Here is a 25,509-nt window from a genome sequence, read left to right as displayed (position 1 = left end):
TACCTGAGCATCTGAGATGTCAGGGGGGCAGCACTCTGCTGGGATAGATATTTGCCCTTTTGGTGGGGAAGGGGGGGAGAAGTTTGTGCTGAACCTGTCAGCTAGGATGTTGGCAACGTCTGTGGGTTTGGTGTATGTTTTGTCATTTTGGACTAATTCTGAGCATATCTGGGAATTCCCACCCAGGTTCCTAACATAACTAAAGAAAGCCTTGTGATTATCCTTAGTGTCCTGTGCAATTTTTCTCTCGAAGCTGGCCTTAGACGATTTTATGAGTGCTCGTAGGTTTTTGCTAATACTGATCAGAGATGCCTTTCCTTTTTGGGATTTTGCTCTATCATGTAGTAGCTTCCTCCTTCTATTGTATAGTTTGTTTATCGCTGGGGTCAACCAGACAGGACGCCTAACTTTGGAGGATTGGGTCTTGGTTTTATTTGGGATTGCATGATCCATGCATTCCTGAAGGTGTTCATAGAATGCGTTTATAAAGGATTCTGCGGTCTGGGCTGTATTTTCCACAGGCCCGGGGGCTTTGAAGGATTCCACCTCGGTTTTGAGGAGTGTGAAATTTGCTTTAGAGAAGTTTTTCACTATGGTTTTCTGGGCAGGGGCTGGGGTCGGGATGTGAATATCTAGTGAGATTAGTTTATGGTCTGATCTTACCAGTGAGGGATACACTTCTGGTCTGGAGCATAGAGTCCCCATGTTGGTGATGATCAGGTCCAGTATGTATTCCCCTCTTGTGGGAGTGGCAACAAGTTGTTCCATAGCATTTGAGTTTATAAATTCTAGGAACCTTTGGGCTAGGGTGTTGGAGCTAGAGTAATGCTCCCAGTCTATGTTAGGGTAGTTGAAGTCACCCAATATAATGGTGTATGGAGAGACCTTCATATTTTCCAGTGTTCTCAGGAAGGCCGAGTGGGTTTCCTGGGTTTGGGAGGGTGGTCTGTAGCAGGCTATAAACTGGAAGGCAGTTTTACCCACTGTTAGTTGCACATGGATAGTCTCTGATGCTTCGTGCTGTGCCACCAACCTGGAGGTGTGGGTATCTTTGACGAATATTGATACTCCCCTCCTTTTGTGGTTCGGTCCAAGTTTTGGGACCGAAAAACATGGTATGAGGTATAACCTGGTAGTGCTGGGGTGCTCTCGGGAGCCTTGAACCAGGTTTCTATTACTGCACAGATATCAATGTTCTCCATGCTAAGGAGAGTTTCGAGTGCGTGCATCTTGAGGTTTAGAGGTCTGGCGCATAATAGCGCAATACACTATAATTGTCTATCATGTGAATACAGTGACAGAAATCGATTAGAAAATATTGAAAATTGTTCCAACCGAGATGTACAACAGGAAGTTATGGCAGCATTGGTTTATGACAATAATATGTATGAAAAAAGCTTGGACGGTATGAATGTTGATGCTATGGTTAGAAATTCTGTTTCAGAAAGTCAAAATGTTTATCAGGAAATTTATGTTTTAAATAATATTCAGGACACTTGTATGGATTTAAGTGTGTATTCAATTAATGACAGCAACGATAATCCATTTTTGTATGGTAACAATCTTGATAGTATTTTCGAATACAGCAGGGATAAAAATCACAATGAGCAATTAATGAACAATGAAATGTATTTTAATCATCAAGGAAATAATGAGGTTAGTATGACAGTGGAATTAATGTGTAATCAATTGGAAGGGATGTTAAATTCAAATGCACTTAAAGTGATTCATAATGTATATGATGATTTTAAAGTTTATAATTATTCTAAATGTGAATTTAGTACAGAACACGCTAATTTATTATCTAAAGGGTTTACATTTGTTCCCTGTAGGAAAGGTAATATTACTGATATGCTAATAGATTTAAAAACTTTCGTTCGGAAAATGAATTTAAGAATGTGGTTCCTGGAGAGGATGGAAAATAACGGATGGGGGGGCGGTTAATAAATCCGAGTCAATTTAATCCCCCTACTAACCAGACAGTTGCTCTATTTGAAAAAGTATGTAAAATGGACATCAGAGCACACATGAATAAGTCTGGTAGATGGGGATATGCTAACTTGACAAAGAAAAAGAGTGATCTGTTGAGTATGTTAGTTAGTAATAAAGAAATGCGAATAATGCGACCCGATAAAGGGAATGGGGTAGCAATAGTTGAAAAGAATGATTATATCAATGCCATGATGGAAATGTTAATGGAGGATAGTTACACTGAGAGTAGTATAAATGAAATTAACATTAGTCATCAAAAAATTGAGATGCTCTTGGATGATATGTTGTACCAAGGACAGCTTAATGAAAAAGAACATGAATACATGCAAAATTATTTTCCAGTAGTGAGTAGTATATTTGCGATCCCAAAACTACACAAAGGCCTCAACAATAAAAAATTTAGGGCAATAGTGGATGGAAAAAGGAGTAAGATATGTTTCATTAGTCAATTTTTAGATTATCAGATGCAAAGGGGATTGACTTCTTTTAAATATATTACAAGAGATTCATGGAATTTTTTGGAAAAATTAAAAACAGTCAGCATTAATGATAGTAGTATATTTCTCACAATTGATGTTTGTAATCTATTTACTGTAATTCCCCATGATACGGCTCTAAGTTGGCTGGAAACACAACTGATAAAAACAGAATTATACAACCAAGATCAAGTCAATGTATACATCACACTCATGGAAGCTGTCCTGTATAACAACTACATATATTTTGAAGGATATTTCTTTAAACAGTTAACAGGAGTGGCTAGGGGGGCAGCATGTGCCCTCATATATGCAAACTACATAATGGCATTTTGGGAGCAAGAATATGTGTTCCCGACCATCCATTTTAAGTACATAAGGCAATATACACGCTATCTGGATGACATTTTTATCATATGGGATGGTAGCTTAGAGCAACTTGAAACTTTTATTAGGTATATAAATAACACTGTAGAATTTTTACAATTCACTCATCAATTCAGTAAGGAAACAATATCCTATTTAGATGTAAAATTAACTATTGACAAGACAAATAAATGCATCAAATCAGACATATACAGAAAAAGTACATTTTCTAATTTTGGATTTTAATAGCTGGCATCCTTACCATAAAAAAAGAGCGATAATAAAAGGTCAAAGGGTAAGATCAGCAAGAATGGTGAGTGATAAGTGATGCGTTTATACAGGAATTCGATTTTATGTTAACCGTGTTAAAAAGAAGGGGTTACCCTGATGATTTATGTAACAATGTAAAGAAAGAGGTGATGTACAAAAGAGAAATAGGTTTTTATCAAGCCATAATAAAGATGAATGTAAATACTGATGAAAGTAACACTTTGAGAATGAAACAAGACACTAGTAGAATGAATAAAAATATGAACTTAATTAATATAACCACCTACAGTCAGGATGTGGAATGGTATATAGGGTTGGTCAAGAAAAATTGGGGCTTCCTACAATTAGATAAGCAAGTAAATACAAAAATAGGGGGAGTCCCTAAGTTTGTATTTCGGAAAGACCGATCCCTCAAAGAACTTTTACAGTAGGACGTTTACTCAAATACAGTTACAATAGGAAGGAAGTTTGGAAACTCCAAATGTGGTAGATGTTCCACATATAAATTCATTATGGTAACAGGTGAATATATCAGGGTTAACCACAACACTATTCCCGTTGTAGGACATTTTGACTGTTATATACAAAACGTTGTTTATATTGCACAATATCAAAAATGCCACATATTCTATGTGGGCAGAACATCTAGACATTTTAGAGAAATAATAAGGGAACACACATTGGATATAAAACATAGTAAAGTCACTAATGCTTTAGCCAGGCATTTAATGGCTAATTCTGACCATGACTTTAAGTTTTGCGTGATACTACATATTAAAAAAGATATACAAGGAAAAATTTTAGATATTCACCTTGACATAAGTGAGTTAAGATGGCAATTGCATTTAGATGCCAAAAATATCCAGGCATCAATGAAAGTATTAGTATAGCACCCATTTTAAGTTAAAACATATATTAGGATAATTTATTATTTTTAATTATACAGAGGTTATGTACTAATAGTATTTTATGCATTTTATAATTATTAGGGTTATTGACATCATATTAATGGATTTTTAAATTAATTAATGTAGTAATAAGTCCGTACAAGTTTATATACAGTTTATACAAACATTATATGAACAGTAATCAAATGGAGGGAAGTAGAGTATTGTATTACATTGTGACATTATAATGTGGCTCCTTTTAGAGGTTTTTATAAATTAATTAAATTATGCTTAAAATGAAATCATAGGTTTTAATGAATTAATTAAATAATTGAATTAATTAGTGATATATCAGTAGGATACATAAATGAAAACGTTGGTTTGTTCATTGTTCCGAAGAAGTCCTTATTGCAAGGACGAAACCTGGGTTAACCAGTGAACAGAGTTTTATATCAATTTGTAATTGTTTTACTTGGTTTGCTGCTTTCTACATTAAATGCTTTTTGGACATCCATTCCACCTTGTTTTTCATCTTGTTTGTGGAATGGTTATTAGTTGCTTCACTAACTTAACTCCTGGATCCCCCACTGTTCACAGGACAGTCATTTAGCTGTGCCTCACTAAATAACCTAACACCTGGATCCCCCCTGTTCACAGGATAGGCATCCAGCTGTGTCTCACTAACTAACTTAATGCCTGGATCCCCCCTATTCACAGGACAGTTATCCAGCTGTGCCTTACTACCTAACTTAATGCCTGGATCCCCACTGTTCAGAGGACAGTCATCCAGGTGTGCCTCACAAACTTAACATCTGGATCCCTGTTCACAGGACAGTCATCCAGCTGTGCCTCACGAACTAACCTAACACCTGGATCCCCGTGTTCACAGGACAGTCATCCAGCTGTGTCTCATTAATTAACTTAATGCCTGGATGCTCTCTGTCCACTGGACAGTCATCCAGCTGTGCCCCAATAACTTAATGCCTGGATCCCCCCTGTTCACAGGACAGTCATCCAGCTGTGCCTCACGAACTAACCTAACACCTGGATCCCCGTGTTCACAGGACAGTCATCCAGCTGTGCCTCACTAAATAACTTAATGTTGGATCCCCCCTGTTCACATTACAGTCATCCAGCTGTGCCTCACTAACTTAACGCCTGGATCCCCCTGTTCACAGGACAGTCATCCAGCTGTGCCTCACTAACTAACCTAACACCTGGATCCCCGTGTTCACAGGACAGTCATCCAGCTGTGCCTCACTAAATAACTTAATGCTGGATCCCCCCTGTTCACATTACAGTCATCCAGCTGTGCCTCACTAACTTAACGCCTGGATCCCCCCTGTTCAGAAGACAGTCATCCAGCTGTACCTCACTAACTAAAATAATGCATGGATCTCCCTGTTCACTGGACAGTCATCCAGCCATGCCTCACTAACTTAACGCCTGGATCTCCCCTGTTCACAAGACAGTCATCCAGCTGTACCTCACTAACTAAACTAATGGCTGGATCCCCCCTGTTCACAGGACAGTCATCCAACTGTGCCTCACTAACTAACCTAACACCTGGATCCCTCCTGTTTACAGGACAGTCATCCAACTGTGTCTCACTTACTAAGTTAATGCCTGGATCCCCCCTATTTACAGGACAGTCATCCAACTGTGCCTCACTACCTAACTTAATGCCTGGATCCCCCTTTCAAAGGACAGTTCCAGCTTTGCCTCACTAACTTAATGCCTGGATCCCCCCTGTTCACAGGACAGTCATCCATCTGTTCCTCACTAACTTAACACCTGGATCCCCCCTGTCCACAGGACAGTCATCCGGCTGTTGCTCACTAACTAACTTAATGCCTGGACCCCCCTGTTCACATGAATGTCATCCAGCTGAGCCTCACTAACTAACTTAACGCCTGGATCCTCCCTGTTCACAGGACAGTCATCCAGCTGTACTTCACTTACTAACCTAATGCCTGGATCCCCCGTGTTCACAACACAGTCATCCAGCTGTGTATCACTAACTAACTTTATGCCTGGATCCCCCCTGTTCACAGGACAGTCATCCAGGTGTGCCTCACTAACTAACTTAACACCTGGACCCCCCCCCGTTCTCAGGAAAGTCACCCAGCTGTGCCTCACTACCTAACTTAACACTTGGAACCCCCTGTTCATTGGACAGTCATCCAGCTGTGCCTCACTAACTTAATGCCTGGATCTCCCTGTTCACAGGACAGTCATCCAGCTGTGCATCACTAATTAACAATGCCTGGATCCCCTTGTTCACAGGACAGTCATCCAGCTGTGCCTCACTAACTAACCTAACACCTGGATCCCCTGTTCACAGGACAGTCATCCAGCTGTGTCTCACTAACTAACGCCTGGATTCCCCCTGTTCACATGACAGTCACCCAGCTGTGCTTCACTAACTAAATTAATGCCTGGATCCTCCCTGTTCACTGGACAGTCATCCAGCTGTGCCTCAATAACTTAATGTCTGGATCCCCTGTTCACAGGACAGTCATCCAGCTGTGCCTCATTAACTTAATGCCTGGATCCACTCTGTTCACAGGACAGTCATCCAGCTGTGCCTCACTAACTTAATGTCTGGATCCCCTTTTCATAAGACAATCATCCAGCTGTGCCTCACTAACTAACTTAATGCCTGGATCCCCCTGTTCACAGGACAGTCATCCAGCTGTGCCTCACTAACTAACTCAACGCCTGGATTCCCCCTATTCACAGAAAAGTCATCCAGCTGTGCCTCACTGACTAACCTAAAACCTGGATCCCCACTATTCAGACGGCAGTCATCCAGCTGTGCCACACTAACTAACCTAATGCCTGGATCCCCCCTGTTCACAGGACAGTCATCCAGCTGTGTCTCACTAACTAACTTAATGCCTGGTTCCCCACTGTTCACATTACAGCCATTCAGCTGTGCCTCACTAACTTAATGTCTGGATCCCCCCTGTTTATAAGGCAATCATCTATCTGAGCCTCACTAAGTTAATCGCCTTGATCCCCCCTATTCAAAGGACAGTCATCCAGCTGTGCCTCAAAAACTAACTTAATGCCTGGACCCCCAATTCAAAGGACAGCCATCCAACTGTGCCTCACTAACTAACATAACACCTGGATCCCCTAGTTCACAGGACAGTCACCCAGCTGTGATTCACTAACTAACTTAATGTCTGGATCCCCCCTGTTCACAGAACAGTCATCCAGCTGTTTCTCACTAACTAACTTAATGCCTGGATCCCCCCCGTTCAGAGGACAGTCATCCAGCTGGGCCTCATCAACTTAATGCCTGGATCCCCTTTGTTCACAGGACAGTCATCCAGCTGTGCCTCATTATCTTAATGCCTTGTCCCCCCTGTTCACAAGACAGTTCTCCAGCTGTGTCTCACAAACTTATCGCCTGGATCTCCCCTGTTAACAGGGCAGTCATCCAGCTGTGCCTCACTAACTAGCAATGCCTGGATCCCCCTTGTCCACAGGACAGTCATCCAGCTGTGCCTCATTAACTTAAGGCCTGGATCCCCCTTGTTCACAGGACAGTTATCCAGCTGTGCCTCACAAACTGACTTAATGGCTGGATCCCCCCTGTTCACATGACAGTTATCCAGCTGTGCCTCACTACCTAACTTAATGCCTGGATCCCCCCTGTTCACAGGACAGTCATCCAGCAGTACCTTGCTAACCTAATACCTGGATCCCCCCTCTTCACAGGACAGCCATCCAGCTGTGCCTCACTAAGTAACCTGGATCCCCCCTGTTCACAGGATAGTTATTCAGCTGTGTTTCACAAACTAATTAATGCCTGGATCCCCTGTTTACAGGACAGTCATCCAGCTGTGTCTCACTAACTAACAACGCCTGGATCCCCCCTGTTCTCGGGACAGTTATCCAGCTGTGCCTCACTAACAAACCTAACACCTGGATGCCCCATGTTCACAAGACAGTCATCCAGCTGAGACTCGCTACCTAACTTAATGCCTGAACCCCCCTGTTCACAGGACAGTCATCCAGCTGTGCCTCACTAACTTAACACCTGGATCCCCCCTATTCATTTGACAGTTATCCAGCTGTTAGTCACTGCCTAACTTAAGTCTGGATCCCCCCTGTTAACAGGACAGACATCCAGCTGTGCCTCACTAACAAACTTAACTCCTGGACCCCCCCCTTTTCACAGGACAGTCATCCAGCTGTGTCTCACTAACTTAACATCTGGATACCCCTATTCACAGGACAGTCGTCCGGCTGTGCCTCACTAACTAACTTAATGCCGGGTTCCCCACTGTTCAAAGGATAGTCATCCAGCTGTGCCTCACTAACTTAACGCCTGGATCCTACCTGTTCACAGGACAGTCATCCAGCTGTACCTCACTAACTTAATGCCTGGATCTCCCTGTTCACAGGACAGTCATCCAGCTGTGCATCACTAACTAACAATGCCTGGATCCCCCTTGTTCACAGGACAGTCATACAGCTGTGCCTCACTAACTAACCTAACACCTGGATCTCCCCTGCTCACAGGACAGTCATCCAGCTGTGCCTGACTAATTTAACGCCTGGATTCCCCCTGTTCACAGGACAGTCATCCAGGTGTGCCTGACTAACTAACTTAATGCCTGGATCCTCCCTGTTCACAGGACAGTCATCCTGCTGTGCCTCAATAACTTAATGCCTGGATCTCCCCTGTTCACAGGACAGTCATCCATCTGTGCCTCACTAACTTAACGTCTGGATCCACCTTTTCACAGGACAGTCATCCAGCTGTGCCTCACTAACTTAATGTCTGGATCCCCCTGTTTATAAGACAGTCATCCAGCTGTGCCTCACTAACTAACTTAACGCCTCGATCCCCCCTATTCACAGGACAGTCATCCAGCTGTGCCTCACTAACTAACTTAATGCCTGGACCCAACCATTTCACAGGACAGTCCCTCAGCTGTGCCTTACTAACTAACCTAAAGCCTGGATCCCCCAGTTCACAGGACATTCATCCAGCTGTGCCTCACTATCTAACTTAATTTCTGGATCCCCCCTGTTCACAGGACAGTCATCCGGCTATGTCTCACTAAATAACTTAATGCCTGGTTCCCCACTGTTCATATTACAGCCATCCAGCTGTGCCTCACTAACTTAATGTCTGGATCCCCCTGTTTATAAGACAGTCATCCAGCTGTGCCTCACTAAAGCTGTGCCTCACTAACTAACTTAATGCCTGGACCCAACCATTTCACAGGACAGTCCCTCAGCTGTGCCTCACTAACTAACCTAAAGCCTGGATCCCCCAGTTCACAGGACATTCATCCAGCTGTGCCTCACTAACTAACTTAATTTCTGGATCCCCCCTGTTCACAGGACAGTCATCCGGCTATGTCTCACTAAATAACTTAATGCCTGGTTCCCCACTGTTCACATTACAGCCATCCAGCTGTGCCTCAATAACTTACCACCTGGATCCTAGCTGTTTACAGGACAGTCATCCAGCTGTGCCTCACTAACTAACCTAATGCCTGGATCCCCCCTGTTCTCAGGACAGTCATCCAACTGTGCCACACTAACTAACATAACACCTGGATCCCTCCTGTTCAAAAGACATTCATTCAGCTGTGCCTCACTAACTAACCTAATGCCTGGATACCCACCTATTCACAGGACAGTCATTCAGCTGTGACTCACTACTTATTGCCTGGATCCCCCCTTTCACAGCACAGTCATCCAGCTGTGCCTCACTAACAAAATGCCTGGATCCCCCCTTTTCACAGGACAGTCATCCAGCTATTCCTCACTATCATAACACCTGGATCCCCCCCTGTTCACAGGACAGTCATCCAGCTGTGCCTCACTATCTTAATGCCTTGTTCCCCCCTGTTTACAAGACAGTCATCCAGCTGTGCCTCACTAACTAACTTAATGCCTGGATTCCCCCTGTTCACAGGACAGTCATCCAACTGTGCCTCACTAGCTTAAAGCCTGGATCCCCCCTGTTCACAGGACAGTCATCCAGCTGTGCCTCATGACATAACTTAACTCATGGATCCCCCCTGTTCACAGGACAGTCATCCAGCTGTGCCTCACTAACCTAACACCTGGATCCCCCCTGTTCACAGGACAGTCATCCAGCTGTGCCTCAATAACCTAACGCCTGGATCCCCCCTGTTCACAGACAGTCATCCAGCTGTGTCTTACTAACATAATGCCTGGATCCCCCCTGTTCACAGGACAGTCATCCAGCTGTGCCTTACTAACTAACCTAACACCTGGATCCCCCTGTTCACAGGACAGTCATCCAGCTGTGCCTCACTAACCTAACACCTGGATCCCCCCTGTTCACAGACAGTCATCCAGCTGTGTCTTACTAACATAATGCCTGGATCCCCCTTGTTCACAGGACAGTTATCCAGCTATGCCTTACTAACAAACCTAACGCCTGGATCCCCGATATTCACAAGACAGACATCCAGCTATGCCTCATGATCTAACCTAATGCCTGGCTCCCCCCTGTTCACAGACAGTCATCCAGCTGTGTCTTACTAACTTAATGCCTGGATCCCCCCTGTTCACAGGACAGTCATCCAGCTGTGCCTTACTAACTAACCTAACACCTGGATCCCCCCTGTTCACAGCACAGTGATCCAGCTGTGCCTCACTTGCTAACATAACACCTGGATCCCCCTGTTCACAGGAGAGTCATCCAGCTGTGCATCACTACCTAAACACCTGGATCTTCCCTATTCACAGGACAGTCATCCAGCTGTGCCTCACTAACTTTACTTCTGGATCACAGGACAGTCATCCAGTTCTGCCCCACTATTTAACTTAATGTCTGGATCCCCCCTGTTGACAGGACAGTTGTCCAGCTGTGCTTCACTGACTAACCTAATGCCTGGATCCCCCCAGTTCACAGGACAGTCTTCCAGCTGTGCCTCACTAACTAACTTAATGCCTGGATTCCCCCTGTTCACAGGACAGTCATCCAGCTGTGCCTCACTAACTAACCTAACGCCTGGATCCCCCTGTTCACAGGACAGTCATCCAGCTGTGCCTCACTAACTAACTTAATGCCTGGATCCCCCCCTATTCATCACATCCTTTTGCAATGATCCAAAATTCATCCCAAAGCTTTTATCAACTGCACTGCATCTGTAGAACTGACTACTAGAAACACAAAAGTCACTAGCATCAACTTCAGCTTCATAAAGTAAATTGTTTAAACAGTGGTTTAAACACTTGGGCTTCGGACCAGTTGTTTTGCACTGAGAGGGTTTGTGGTCTGCACTGTAGTAGCAGAACAGGTAGCTTACATCCTTCTAGGTTGGGAACTGCTGATTGAGGGCTCAGTGTCTGTTATTCTAAAAGTGTATTAATTCTGGTTTAAGCACTTGGGCTTTCAGGCCAGTTATTTTACATTAAGAGGGTTCCTGGTCTGCACTCTTGTGGGAGGAGAGGCTGGACTCTGCCCTTCTGAGCTGGGAATTTCTGGTTGAAGGCTTATAGTGCATGCATATCTGAACTGCTTCTTACTGAAGTTGGTGCGCCTTGTTTGCTGTGGCATAGACTGGATTCGGGCCTGCTGGATCTAGCTTTGTTTGTGTAACTTGAGCACTAATCCAGGCATTCACTAAAGTATTCAATTGTATTTATTACTGCATGGTAGTAACTTGATTAAAGTGTAGCTATCATTCTAAGTCTTTTGGATTAAGCACTTGGGCTTCAGACCAGTTGTTTTACATTAGGAAGGTTTGTGGCATGCACTGTGGTGGCAGGACAGGTAGCTTTCATCCTTCTAAGTTGGGAACTGCTGATTGAGAGCCCAGTGTCTGTTATTCTTAAAGTGTATTAGTTCTGGGTTAAGCACTTGGGCTTCAGGCCAGTTATTTTACATTAAGAAGGTTTGTGGTCTGCACTCTTGTGGGAGAAGAGGCTGGACTTTGCCCTTCTGAGCTGGGAATTTCTGGTTAAAGGTTTATAGTGCCTGAATATTTGAACTGTATCTTACTGAAATTGGTACACCTTGTTTGCTGTAGCATAGACTAGATCCAGGCCTGCTGAATCTAGCTTTGTTTATATGCTTGTTGTTTGTTTGCTTGTTATTTCCCTGGAACGCTAATTCCACCTAATACGTGGCTTCTCAGTGCTTCTGTGGATCACTAGTGATGTCTGCATTGCTTACTGTACTTATTTTCTTGTTTCACTTGAAAGAAAGTTACTGTTTGTCATTTTTGCATTTAAGTTACCTGAAACACATTGCACTTAAGTTACCTGGCACTTGCTCACTAAAGCAATTATATAAGTCAGCACTAAAAATTAAAAGCACTACACCCTCACTCCCCACTGGCCCTGGTTTTCAATTATTAAGGAATTCCCAATATTATTCTAGCATGTCCAAAGTTCAGTTGTCAATCTCCTCTCTGGTCCAGCTGGTGAATCTGAGAATCTTGAGGCAATGTTACAACTGCCTCATGTACACAGACAACCCTCTCCTCCTCCCAACAAATTCCAACACATGTGAGAGATGCAACCATATAGCCAAACTGGAGGCTAAGCTCTCTCAACTCAGTACTGGCATAGCCAGTAAGGAGGAGAAGGAAACCACACTCACTACAATTCCAGTCTCACATAGACCTACCACGACAGCAAACCAAACACATAATCACACAAAAACATACTCGGAGGCTCTAAATAAAGATCTGCCGAAGCAGCAGAGACCTCCAAAGCAGACACCCAAGCAGCCGCTACCCCAAAACAAAACACATGCAACACATATCTCACAAAGCCAATGTGCCAAACAGTCACAGCCCTTAAGACTAAACAACATACCTGATACACTTGTAATAGGTGACTCTATCGTCAGGCACACTGACGTCCCGCTCACCAGGCTGAACAAGGAGAGGGTCATGGTGAGCAGCCTGTTGGGCGCTAGGATCCGCCACATAACACAAGCACAAAGGTCACTCCAAGGCAAGTACAAATATGACTCAGTCATTGTCCATGCTGGTGTGAATGACCTGAGACGTACCTCCCTGGACTACATGAAAAGAGACATAAAGGAGCTCTCTGAGCATGTAGCCCAGGCCGGTATGACCCTGACCTTGAGTAGCATCTTACCCTCACCAAGAATGATGCCACAATATGAAAACAAGATGATCAATTTCAACAATTGGCTTAAGTACTGGTGTTAAAAAACAACAAAGAACTGAAACCAACACTTGGTGGAGATGATACGCCAATGAATATCCGAGTAGAGTCCAAACACAGGTTTATTGACAACCAGTGTCAATAAACCTGTGTTTGGACTCTACTCGGATATTCATTGGCATATCATCTCCACCAAGTGTTGGTTTCAGTTCCTTCTTAAGTACTGGTGTCATTCAAAGGGGATCCAATGCCTGTCAGCTTGGGATGATATGCTCGACAAGCCACGATGCTTCGCTAGGGACGGCTTGCACCTGTCACCCCTGGGCTTTTGGATATTGGCAAGGCTCTTGCTATCCCCATAGTGCCTTTTTTAGGCAAGGCTCAAAAGACAAACCCACCTCCATAGGTATGATAAGAAACTAAGAGTAATGCTACTCAACGCCAGAAGTCTAAACCTCAAGATGCATGCACTCGAAACTCTCCTTAGCATGGAGAACATCGATATCTGTGCAGTAACAGAAACCTGGTTCAGGGCTCCCGAGAGCACCTCTGCACTACCAGGTTATACCTCATACCATGCTTTTTGGCCCCAAAACTTGGACCGAACCACAAAAGGAGGGGGAGTATCGATATTTATCAAAGATACCCACACCTCCAGGTTGGTGGCAAAGCACGAAGCATCAGAGACTATCCATGTGCAACTAACAGTGGGTAAAACTACCTTCCAGTTTATAGCCTGCTACAGACCACCCTCCCAAACCCAGGAACCCCACTCGGCCTTCCTGAGAACACTGGAAAATATGAAGGTCTCTCCAAACACCATTATATTGGGCGACTTCAACTACCCAAACATAGACTGGGAGCATTACTCTAGCTCCAACACCCTAGCCAAAGGTTCCTAGAATTTATAAACTCAAATGCTATGGAACAACTTGTTACCACTCCCACAAGAGGGGAAAACATACTGGACCTGATCATCACCAACATGGGGACTCTATGCTCCAGACCAGAAGTGTATCCCTCACTGGTAAGATCAGACCATAAACTAATCTCACTGGATATTCACATCCCGACCCCACCCCTGCCCTGAAAACCACAGTAAAAAACTTCTCTAAAGCAAATTTCACACTCCTCAAAACTGAGGTGGAATCCTTCAAAGCCCCGGGCCTGTGGAAAATATGGCCCAGACCGCAGAATCCTTTATAAATGCATTCTATGAACACCTTCAGGAATGCATGGATCATGCAATCCCAAATAAAACCAAGACCCAATCCTCCAAAGGCAGACGTCCTGTCTGGTGGACCCCAGCCATAAACAAACTATGCAACAGAAGGAGGAAGCTACTAAATGATAGAGCAAAATCCCAAAAAGGGAAGGCATCACTGATCAGTATTAGCAAAAACTACGGGCACACATAAAATTGTCTAAGGCCAGCTTCGAGAGAAAAATTGCACAGGACACTAAGGATAATCACAAGGCTTTCTTTAGTTATGTTAGGAACCTGGGTGGTAATTCCCAGATATGCTCAGAATTAGTCCAAAATGACAAAAAATACACCGAACCCACAGACATTGCCAACATCCTAGCTGACAGGTTCAGCGCAAACTCCCTCCCCACCAAAAGGGCAAATATCTATCCCAGCAGAGTGCTGCCCCCCTGACATCTCAGATGCTCAGGTAAGAGCTGCCCTCTCCAAAGCAAAAAACACAGCATCAATGGGACCAGATGGTGTCCCGGGCTGCGTCCTACATGAACTCCAAGAAGAGCTAAACCCAAACATAAAACTACTGTTCAATCTCAGCCTTACTACAGGATATGTGCCCAAAGAGTGGTGTACAGCAACAGTGGTCCCTCTCCATAAAGGTGGTGCCTCAACAGATCCTGGAAACTATCGCCCCATAAGCCTGACTAGCTTGGTCTGCAAAGCTATGGAAAGGATCATCATGGACCTCATAAATAAAGATATTGGGGACCTACAAACACTGGATCCTACCCAGTTCGGCTTTGTTAAGGGCAGATCCTGCCTCTTAAACCTGGTTGATTTCTTTGAAACAGTTACCAAGGCCATTGACGAGAGGAAGGTGGTCCACACAGCCTACCTGGACCTCGCAAAAGCCTTCGATACAATACCCCACTCGGGCATTATAGATAAGCTCACCAGCTTAAATATAAACCCCTATGTCACTAGATGGATTGCAAACTGGCTCAAGGACAGAACCCACATGGTTAGAATTGCTGGAGCCATGTCAGACTCCAAACCAGTTACAAGTGGTGTCCCACAAGGCTCAGTCCTGGGACCTCTCTTGTTCGGTATATATTTCTCGGAGGTATAGGCCAACACGGAAGGACTGTGGCTGACCAAGTTTGCAGATGACTGCAAACTGGGTGCCATAATCGACTCTCCAGCCGACACAAGCATCCTCCAAAAGGGCCTCATAGAAACAGACAACTGGTGCCAGAGCTATGGCCTCAAGCTAAATGCCAAAAAGTGTATAGTCATCCCCTTTGGCAAAAACAAAGTGCCCACAAATTACCACATAGGTGGTAATCCATTAAGTACAGAAGAAGTAATTAGGGACCTGGGGACCCAAGTTGATAGCAATCTCTCATTTGACAACCACGTGGCCAAAGTGGTTAGAAAAACATTTTATATAGCCCATCTAATCATGAAGGGATTCACATCTAGATCAGGGGAGGTCATCGTGCCTCTTTACTCATCCCTCATCAGGCCCATAATTGAGTACAATGCCCCTTTTGGGATGTAGCTTGACACCTGCAGCAACTGGAAAGACCCCAAAAGTACCTCACCAAGAGGATCAAAGGGCTCAAACAGATGCCATATGCTGCCCGGTTAAAGAAACTCCAGCTCTACTCAGTGGCATACCGCCTGTTCAGAGGCGATCTGTGCCTGACGTATAAAGCCATGTCCAACCCGGAATTAATGGACATGCTGCACCTCAGAAAATCCAAATCCCATCGAGCTACGCGCTCGAGAGACTTGAACCTCAGCACTGAACTAAATAGGACATGCTGGAGGGACAGATTCATAACCCAGAGGCTCCCTTCACTCTGGAATAAAATCCCAGTCCAAGTTAGGCAGAGTCCCTCATTGACTCTCTTCAAGAGGAATCTTGATGAGTGGATGGGAGATCGTAGGTTTACCCCGGGTATCACTTCTGTGTCACTGTTAGACAGAGGCACAGTATACTAACCTCGAAAAAGGGCATAGCAAAATAAATTTAAAATGGGTGGCGAAAGCCAAACACATTCTGGCTAGGCTTATAAATGCCCTAGGGCAGATAGCCTAGTATGAACCTATGAACCTATAAACCTATGAAATTGGTCATTGCATAAGTGGTGTCATGTAAAAATTTCCCATTTTCAAATCCTCTGTTCGTGTTCCTCAAAGGGGAATTAACTAGTGAACAGGCTGCCATAATGTTATGAACCCCACTGGTGGTGGTTAAACAAATGGAACTGTTGAAATTAATTGACTTGTTTACATCCATGAATACCAATTTAGACAAAGCATAACAATTATTATCAATATTTGCACCATTAAATTTTGGTGAAATCAACTCGAAACTATCTGAAAAGTTAGTAGAGCTGAACTTATGACTCATGGATGAATTGTACCCACATGCTGGTGAACATTCAACACAAAATTTACAGCATTGGCTTTCAAAACAAACCCAGTGATTCTCAAAAGTAACTGCAGGCATATTATTCAAATGACCTACATAGTTACATTCAGATATGCCTGAGCTTGTCCTATCAGGCAAAGCATCAAAACCATCATTTACTGAAGTCCCACATATTTGTAAGGATTCTTGGGATTTTTTGACCAGGCTATTGAAGCTCAGGTTCTCCTGTGAATGTATTTTGGTCACAATAGATGTCCAACATTTATATTCTGTCATTCCCCACAAGATAGAGTTGGAGTGATTGGAAAGTGTTCTTTCTGATATAGGACTGCTGGCTAATAATGACATTAACACAGCTTGTACACTTATTGATCTGGTTTTGACAAACAGTTTTCTTCATTTTGAAGGGCAGTTGTTCAAACAGGTGAGTGGGGTGGCCATGGGGGCTTCTTGTGCCCCAAGCTTTGCCAACTTGGTCATGGCCTATTGGGAGAAGCATTATGTATTTAATATTCCCTTTGCTGAATGTTGGTCATTCTATATTCATTTCCTGGATGATAGCTTTATCATCTGGGATGATTCTGCCACAAAATTGAACACATTTCGAGTATATCAATGATAGTACATCTTTCCTAAAGTTTACCCATACATTTGATCATGATTGTATGGTCTATTTGGATGTATTAGTAACCAAGAATTATTCGAGAAATTGTTTTTGTTCCAACATCTAATGTAAAAAAAACTTTTTCCAACTCTTATCTCCATTTCGATAGTTGGCCTCCACAATTTCAAAAGAGGGCTGTGTTCAAGGGGGAGTAGATCAGACTTGCTCATATGATTTCTGATGATGCCACTTTCACTGAAATTGAAAAAGACAAATTCATTGGCATGTTCAGTAAAAGAGGTTACCCTCATGAGTTATTGTACAGTATTAAGGAAGAAGTCCAGGGTAAGAGAAGGAATGATTTTTACAAACCACTACTACCTATTCCTGGTGGTCGAACTGATGACCATTTGGTCTGTAATAGCTTGTCCAAAGAAACACAACCATCATTTGTCTCTTTTGAATGTTCAGTAATAGTCACCTTTTCTGTTAACATCTATGATGTAGTGGACATAGTGTGTAATTTTTGGCCAATTGTGATGAGTATCACTGAAGGCAAAGAATTGTTTGGGGTCAAGCCAAAGATTGTGTTCAGAAAAGGCAAGTCTTTTAAGAACCTTTTTTGAAATGAAATGTGACATGAGTTACTCAATGAGACCTAAGGGCATGTACAAATGCAATCATTGCAATTACTGTCAGAATATTTTATTGTGTGACTCATTTTTCATCAGGAATAGGAAATTTAAGCTAAAAAAAACACTTCAGTTGCGTATCCAAGGGGGTGGTATATGGAGCTCTTGTCAATGTTGTAAGACATTCTACATTGGAAAGACTAGTCGTAAGCTGAAAGAAAGAATTTTTGAACACTTGAATGACGTCAAGAAAGGGAAGAACACCAATGCCTTGTGTAGGCATATTTCAGCTTTCCCTGACCACCACTTCAAGTTTGTAGTGTTGGGCTATATGGAATGGGATGCAAGGATTTTTAGCACAGAAGAACACCTCAACAGAAAGGAATTAATCTGGATTTTGATGCATGATGCCCTTACTCCCCCTGAGCTTAATGACTGCTGTTCCATTACCCCAATCCTAAAATTGAAATGTATGGAGGGATAATTCAACAGTTATCTTTATAATTTGTTGTAAATACATTGTTATAACATGTTTGGCTCCGTTTTTTCACTTATACACACTGTTTTAAACTGTCATTACTTTTTCAAGTTTTTAATTAAATAATTAATTAATTAGTTTAATTAATTAATTAATTAATTAATTAATTAATTAATTAATTTTTAAGCATTACTTGTATTAGTTGGCTTTAATCACATGACTACAGGATGTTTCTTTATATTATGTGGTTTATGTGATTACTGCAGTTCTGATGAAGTCTTGATGTAAGACGAAAGCGCTTGACTGCTGTTTTTTGTTCAATAAATCTTTGGTGGTTACTACTAGCTGTGTGGTTAATACTGGACCTGTGTGCTCCTTGGACCTCCATCAGTTTTTCTTGTATGAATCTATCATATCACTGTGGCTGATTTATCTGTTGATGAGGGTTAAGATACTTTAACTTAGTATTTCAGGAACCATTTGTTTGGCAAATGGTCATATTGTGTTTACCTTTCTTCTGAAAGCTCTTTTGGAGCTTTTCTCCCCGGGCCTCCACTGAAAATGGACATGCATCCAGTCGGACTATCCCGGTCAACAAATGTAAAATAAAAAATAAATAAATAAATAATTAGATGTAAGATAAATAGCTGGTAATGTTATGAGTAATGATTTAACAGGAAGGAAAATAGACCCTCTCCCATTTTGGATATGGCACAGTTGAGGGGAAAGCTATACTTATGAAGGTTGTATATTAGTGACAGTGGAAGCTGTGCAACTATTTATCTATCTAGCTACAGCTTCCTCTGGAGTAGTTTAATACTCATAACAACAGAAGTAATTATGCAGTTGGGCATGCTGAGCAGCTTAAGCAAATTATTTACATCCTTTACAGGAATGTAGAGAAATGCAAGTGTTGCGGGACTGAATTACAAAAAAAAATAAATAAAATGGACAGCTAGACTTTTCTGTCTTATGTGGCAGACATGCCTACTTTTGGCTTTTATGTATCACCTTCTCAGGCCTTCAACTGGATACAACCATCTTACATGAGATAATGGTCTCACTTGCCATTGTATTTACATTTTGGAGAACGGTAGACACAGACTGGCAGAATTATTTTAAAGAATGTTTCAAACTCTTACTTTGTAGTCAGATGAGAAGGATTGTGAGAGATGATTAACTGTCCTCGTTATTTGTGTTTCAGTGTTCAAACAGCATTTCATTAATAAAAAGCACATTGTCGACTTGCATGATATTTATTTATTAAAGTGATATTTCTACTAAATAAAAGCAATAATGGGTGGGTGAGAGGAAATGATAGGCCTATATTCATTTACTTGTTAACGTTGTTGATCGTGTAGGTGGGCTGATCCGCACACTATTCTCGATCGTGACTGGGGTGAGCTAGGCATTCAAAGGTTTCAGTCACATTTTCATTCCTTCCCCAAATCAGACACCCTAAAACCCAAATCAGACACCAAAACAGCAGACTATAGAGTAACATGGGATTTAGCAGGAACAGAGTGCATTAGGAAAAATTCAGCAGATAAAGAAGTTTGGAGTTTGATATGAGACTTTGAACCAAGAGGGTACATGGCCAAAGAATGACAAATCATTCAACTTGTTAGATTTCTGGAAAAGGTGAATATGTAAAGCTGTATCTCATTCATTGTCATCAAGACTACATGAGTGGTAGATGCAACTAGAGAAGAGATGATGGTTTGGTTGTGAGAGCAAAATTTTGCAATGGAGGCTGAAATCAGACCTCTGGAAATTTCTTAAAGAAAATGAACATGAGACAGTGTTAAAAGAATCATACTTGAGCAGAAGATTCTAATGCAAAAGAAAAATGACAGTATGAGAGGGGAAATGTGGAACAATGTGAGAGAAACCCCATAAATACATGACACAGACAGGTATTATGATATGACAGCCCCAGGAAATCCTATCTTGAGGTAAGTGCAGAAATAGTATTATGAGACACCGTACAATAATCCAGTCGAAGATGGAAGAAAAGGTCACTGCTGCTTAGGGATTGTACGGATAATTGGGAGGACATAGATGGGAAAGAGATTTTTGATGCTGAATTAGTGTCCTGAAGGGGGCAAAGCAGCACGTCTAGAAGGGATCCTTTCTAGGTGTTGTATTGCATACAGTTAGGAATGAGAATACCTAGTTTGAAATTATTTTAATGTCTGCAATAAAAGCTTGTGATTTCCAGACTCTTGGCATGGTGATATGCTGGTATTGCTTTATGAATGAGACTTTAGCATGGCACTTGTAAATTAAGAATTTTTACTTGATAATTGACCTTAAGTTTTTAATCAAATAATTCAAAAGGGGTTTTAGAAACATGTACAACAGGCTAAGAGAGCAGTTATAATAACAATCAAAAAGGTATCAGAGACTGTCGCCTAGCTGCTGGAAAGTGACTCAGCAGATGGTAGAAGGTAACTCTGTCAGTTTCCATGGCAATGGCAGAAATATAGAGAATATAGTCATCAGACACCCTCAACAAGGGATGCCAGCAACAACCTGGTCAGTAATCTTTTTAACTGCTTCTAAATGAAGAAAAACCCACAAAAGCTGCACTGCCCCATACAGATGAAAGAGGAAGAACAGCACCCCCTGTTGAAAAAGTAAGAACAACACTATGGAAGATGATGTTGGGGGGCCATAAAAAAACAAAATCTGGGACAAGCCCAATTTTATTTATATTATTTATTTATTTATCCAATTTGCTAACTGGGGTAGAGCACTGATCCAAGTGGACCTCAGGGTAAGCCCCGACAGTATAAATTACAGCAGTCAGGCAAGTTAACAAGAAGTGAATACAAAGAAATGATGTGTGCAGACAGCAATGAATCAATAATAGTGATAAAGTACACAGTACGGGTTACAATAGGAAGGGATGCTTGGAGAAATGAGTGAAGGAGAAGAGAAGGGACAGAGCAGAAAGTGTGAAAGACTGCAAAAGTAAGGGCATGCAGAAATCAGCTATATGCAATATGTACAATGTGGAAGAGATGTCACATATCAGTATAGGAAAACAATGCGAGAAAGTCAATTAAACCTGACTGGTGAAGGGGGAGAACAGAGCATTAGGTGAAGTGTCCAGAGGGAAACATTTGTAAATTGACTCGGACTTCAGATGATCTTTACACCGAACATGAAATTATATGATGAAGACGTTGGGTGAGGAAGGGGATAAATGGTTTCAGAGGTCCTTACAGCAGTATGGAGAGAATGAAATATCCAAGATGACTAGCAGAGAAGCGTTCTAGTGACAGAACAAAGGGGCATAGTATAGTGGTATCAGACTTTTGTCACACTGCATGAACATGCTGGAGAGGGTGATTGATAAATAAAAACACTGAGAAGTATGGGAATGTAAGATGGGAGATGAACACCTCAGCTGCACAGCAGGCTGCAACACAACTGATCTGATGTTTGCAGTGAGAGCGATAGTTAAGAACAAGACAGAGATAAGAAAAGAATCCAAATAGGCTTTCCTAGACTTGGATAAAGCATATGACAAGGATATGGCAAGGTCCCAAGAAAGCTGGTTTGGGCTGTCTTGCAATGATCTGGAGTCTCAGGTTGGCAGAATTAGTGCAGGCTATTTATAAGGACTCAATTACACACGTTTGAACAGTGCTTGGACTCACACAGAGGGTTTCCAGTTGGTGTGGATGTGTATAAAAGTTATGGGCCCACTACTGTTCATACTGATGATGGACTACATTACCAAACAGGTTGAAGGGGACAAAACAACAAAGATACTGTATGTAGACAATATGGCATTAGAAGCAGACCCTGAGCAAGAACCTCCAATTAGTGATAGGGGAAAGGAATGCAAAATTAAAGCCATGGGTTACAATTGAGTGCAGGCAATATAGTTATGACAGCAAATAGGGGGAAATCAGAAGAAGTTAACAATTGAAATAGAAATGTAAATTATGCAAAAGGTTAAGTATCTGTAAGGGGTGACTGAGGAGAAAGGGAATCTGAATGTGGAGGTCAAAGCTAAAATCAGAGGGGCTTGAGTCAACTGGCACAGAGTGTTAGCAGTAGTGTCAGTGTGAGAGGAATAACAAAGAAGCTAAAAAGAAAGGTGTGCAAATTATGCTGTTCTAATAAATTGCACAGTTGACTGCAGAACAGTGTAATAAGTTACATCACTGGTTCATATCTGTTAATTAGTTTGTTGCATCAGTTTTTACTTGTTCTCTTTTGTACCAATTGTGTTGAAGCAATAAGGACATTTAACGTGAAATTATATATTTATATATATATATATATATATATATATGGATCTAGGACACATGTTCGACTAGCATATGTCCGAATCACAAAACATCGAACAGACATACACGAAGCACTTAACATCGAAAAGCGCTTCCGTGTATGTGTAGTTCAAAAAAAAAATCTACGTTTCTGCAGGGGAGCTTTGCCCCCCTGCACCCCCCACACCCCCATACTTTATTATTCTCACTCTGAGATCGCACTACAGTAGGGAAAAGGGAATTTTCCCTTACCTGCACTGCAATCCAATCTATAAAACAGGCTCACATACACGGAAGCACTTATCGATGTTAAGCACATTCGTGTATGTGTGTTTGATGTTTTGTAATTCGGACATATGCTAGTCGAGCATGTGTCTGGATCCCATATCTATCTATCTATATATATATATATATATATATATATATATATATATAGTGGCTGACAGTTCTGTTTTGTACTCTGTACAGTTTGTTTGCCAGTAATTTTGTGTTTTGTGCACGTCAGAGTCATGTTGATATACTGCTATACAATTTATTATGGAAAGGTTATTTTATTTATTTTTCTAGCTGGAATTATTTCCATTTTCAGTAGAGGCCCGGGGAGAAAAGCTCCAAAGGAAAGGTGTATGTCTGTTTGATGTTTTGTGTACACTAATCCACCTGTGGTGAGAGGACAAAGTCCACTTTATGCATTTTGATGTTGCTCAACTTTTTCTCCCACTCTCCTGTTGCTATAATGTCACACTTTTGGATATGTTTTCCTGATGTGCAAAAATGTGCTTTAATATACTTTATTTATGACAACTATTAATTTATTATTACAGTGTTTATGAAAGGCAAGGGAGTTAAGTATATTCTTATGATGAAGGTTTTGACTGAATATACCTTCCAGTTCATTAAAAATTAAATTAAGGAGAATCAAAGTCGACAGATCCGCCAAAATGTTTCTAAATGAAAACATAAAAAAAAAAAAAGAAAAACTGCAAATGAAGCAAAGTGCAGTATGCATCCAGTGCAAGTTCATGCGTGATGCCATTTAAATAAGTTGAACTTTATCATTTGAATTATTTTAAAAGGTTGATATAGTAATATGTAAGATAGATTTTGAATGTATAGTTAAATGCCTTTGTTAATTCTAATTTCTTTCTTGCAACAGATCACAGTGAAATCAAAAGCAAAGGACAGCTTCGAGCCAGAGATAATGTAAGAGTGCTAATCTGCATTGAATCCCTTTGTCACAGATACACGTAAGTCCTTATGGAATTGTACTCTTCAAGGAAGCTTTTTTGTAATGAAAATATATTTCTTCTGCTCCAAACTGTGAAGGTGGGCAGTTGTACTCATGTAATTTTGCTTCTCAGGAAAAAAAAAAGTCGTTTTTCCTCTGTGATCTGTCTGCACAATATGGAATGCTTTGATCTCCTTTTTCTTTAAGTTTCTTTGCTGTGCTGAATTTGAATGTTTATACTCTGAATTAATGCTGTCTCTATCAGTAGGTGTTCTCAATGACTCCCTTTGACTTTTGTTCGTTGCAAGGTTCTAAATAGTGATTTACACTTGTTTTCCTTATTTGCTTACTTGAGAAATAAGCATGTGGTAAATTGCCTGTTTCTGTAAAGGCTCAGTGTCATAGACGCCGCAGCCACTTTCCTACGCAGTCTGTGACTGAACTATAGCTGTAAATTCTGTGTGTGTGTGTGTGTGTGTGTGTGTGTGTGTGTGTGTGTGTGTGTGTGTGTGTGTGTGTGTGTGTGTGTGTGTGTGTGTGTGTGTGTGTGTGTGTGTGTGTGTGTGTGGTGTGTATGTGTGTGCGCGTGTGTATATATATATATATATATATATATATACACACACACACACACACACACATGGGTCCTATTTGTTTTATCGACAGTATGGTTCATTTTGTCAAAAATGCATTTTCACTAAAGTAAACAAAAAAAAAAACATGCAGTTTGCATGTCGCCTTAGTTGTCCATCAACGTATACTGTTGATGTACAACTAAGGAAAGTTTTGTTGAGATCATAGTAAAGTGGGGATAAGGGAATATTCCCTTTTCCCCATTGTAGTGTGATCTCAGAGTGAGAATATTAAAGTAGGGGGGTGTGGGTGGTGCAGGGGGTGTTAGTTTTCTTTTTTTAGTTAGTTTTATTTTTTTGTTCCGCAAAAGTGCATTGTCGATGGAAAATGTTGTTTTCGGCAATATCTTGTTGTATGACAAAGGTAAGTGATGAGGTTGGAAGTTTAGAGTGTGCATGTTTTAGGGTTAGGGTAACAGTTAGGGTTAAGTAAGGAGATAGATTTAGTGTGTGTTCAAGTGTGAATGCTTTAGGGTTAGGGTAAGGGTTAGGTAAAGGTAAAATTTTAATATGTGTGTGTTTGTGTGTATCGTGAATGTCTGAGCTGTTGTAGAGGTAGTGTGATGGAAATATTTTTTTTAAGGTGAGCTGCATGTTAAGGTTAGAGGTAGAGCTAGGGTTAGCATGTATTTCTAAGGTGAAACCTAAGGGTAAGGTAAAGGGATAGTTTTAGTGATGTATGTATAAATGTCTGTCTGTCTGTGCCTTTGTGTGTCTGAGACTGTTTTGTTTTGCTGAAGTGTTACAGAAATGTTTTTTTAAGTTAAGGTGTAGTATTAAGGTTAGCACACATTACTAAGGTGGTACAGTGGGGCAGAAGCGATATGCCTATGTACATAACCAAAAGTTTGCTGATGAAATAAATTG

The 25,509-nt window shown here is 41.6% G+C and overlaps 1 protein-coding gene across 1 annotated transcript in view; it reads left to right on the top strand.

Moving 5' to 3' along the window:
• C1QTNF12 (C1q and TNF related 12) overlaps positions 1-25,509 on the top strand; it is a 998,063-nt gene that overhangs the window by 595,600 nt on the left and 376,954 nt on the right. The window contains exon 6 of the mRNA XM_044063195.1: positions 23,939-24,029. Within this exon, the coding sequence (XP_043919130.1) occupies positions 23,939-24,029 (91 nt within the window). The remainder of the gene's footprint in view (positions 1-23,938; positions 24,030-25,509) is intronic.

Source organism: Protopterus annectens, chromosome 2.part1, assembly GCF_019279795.1.
Source record: "Protopterus annectens isolate FY-2018-M chromosome 2.part1, PAN1.0, whole genome shotgun sequence".
Taxonomy (NCBI): Eukaryota; Metazoa; Chordata; order Ceratodontiformes; family Protopteridae; genus Protopterus; species Protopterus annectens.
Note: the sequence above shows the minus strand (reverse complement) of the source record. Positions and strands in the feature narration are given on the sequence as shown.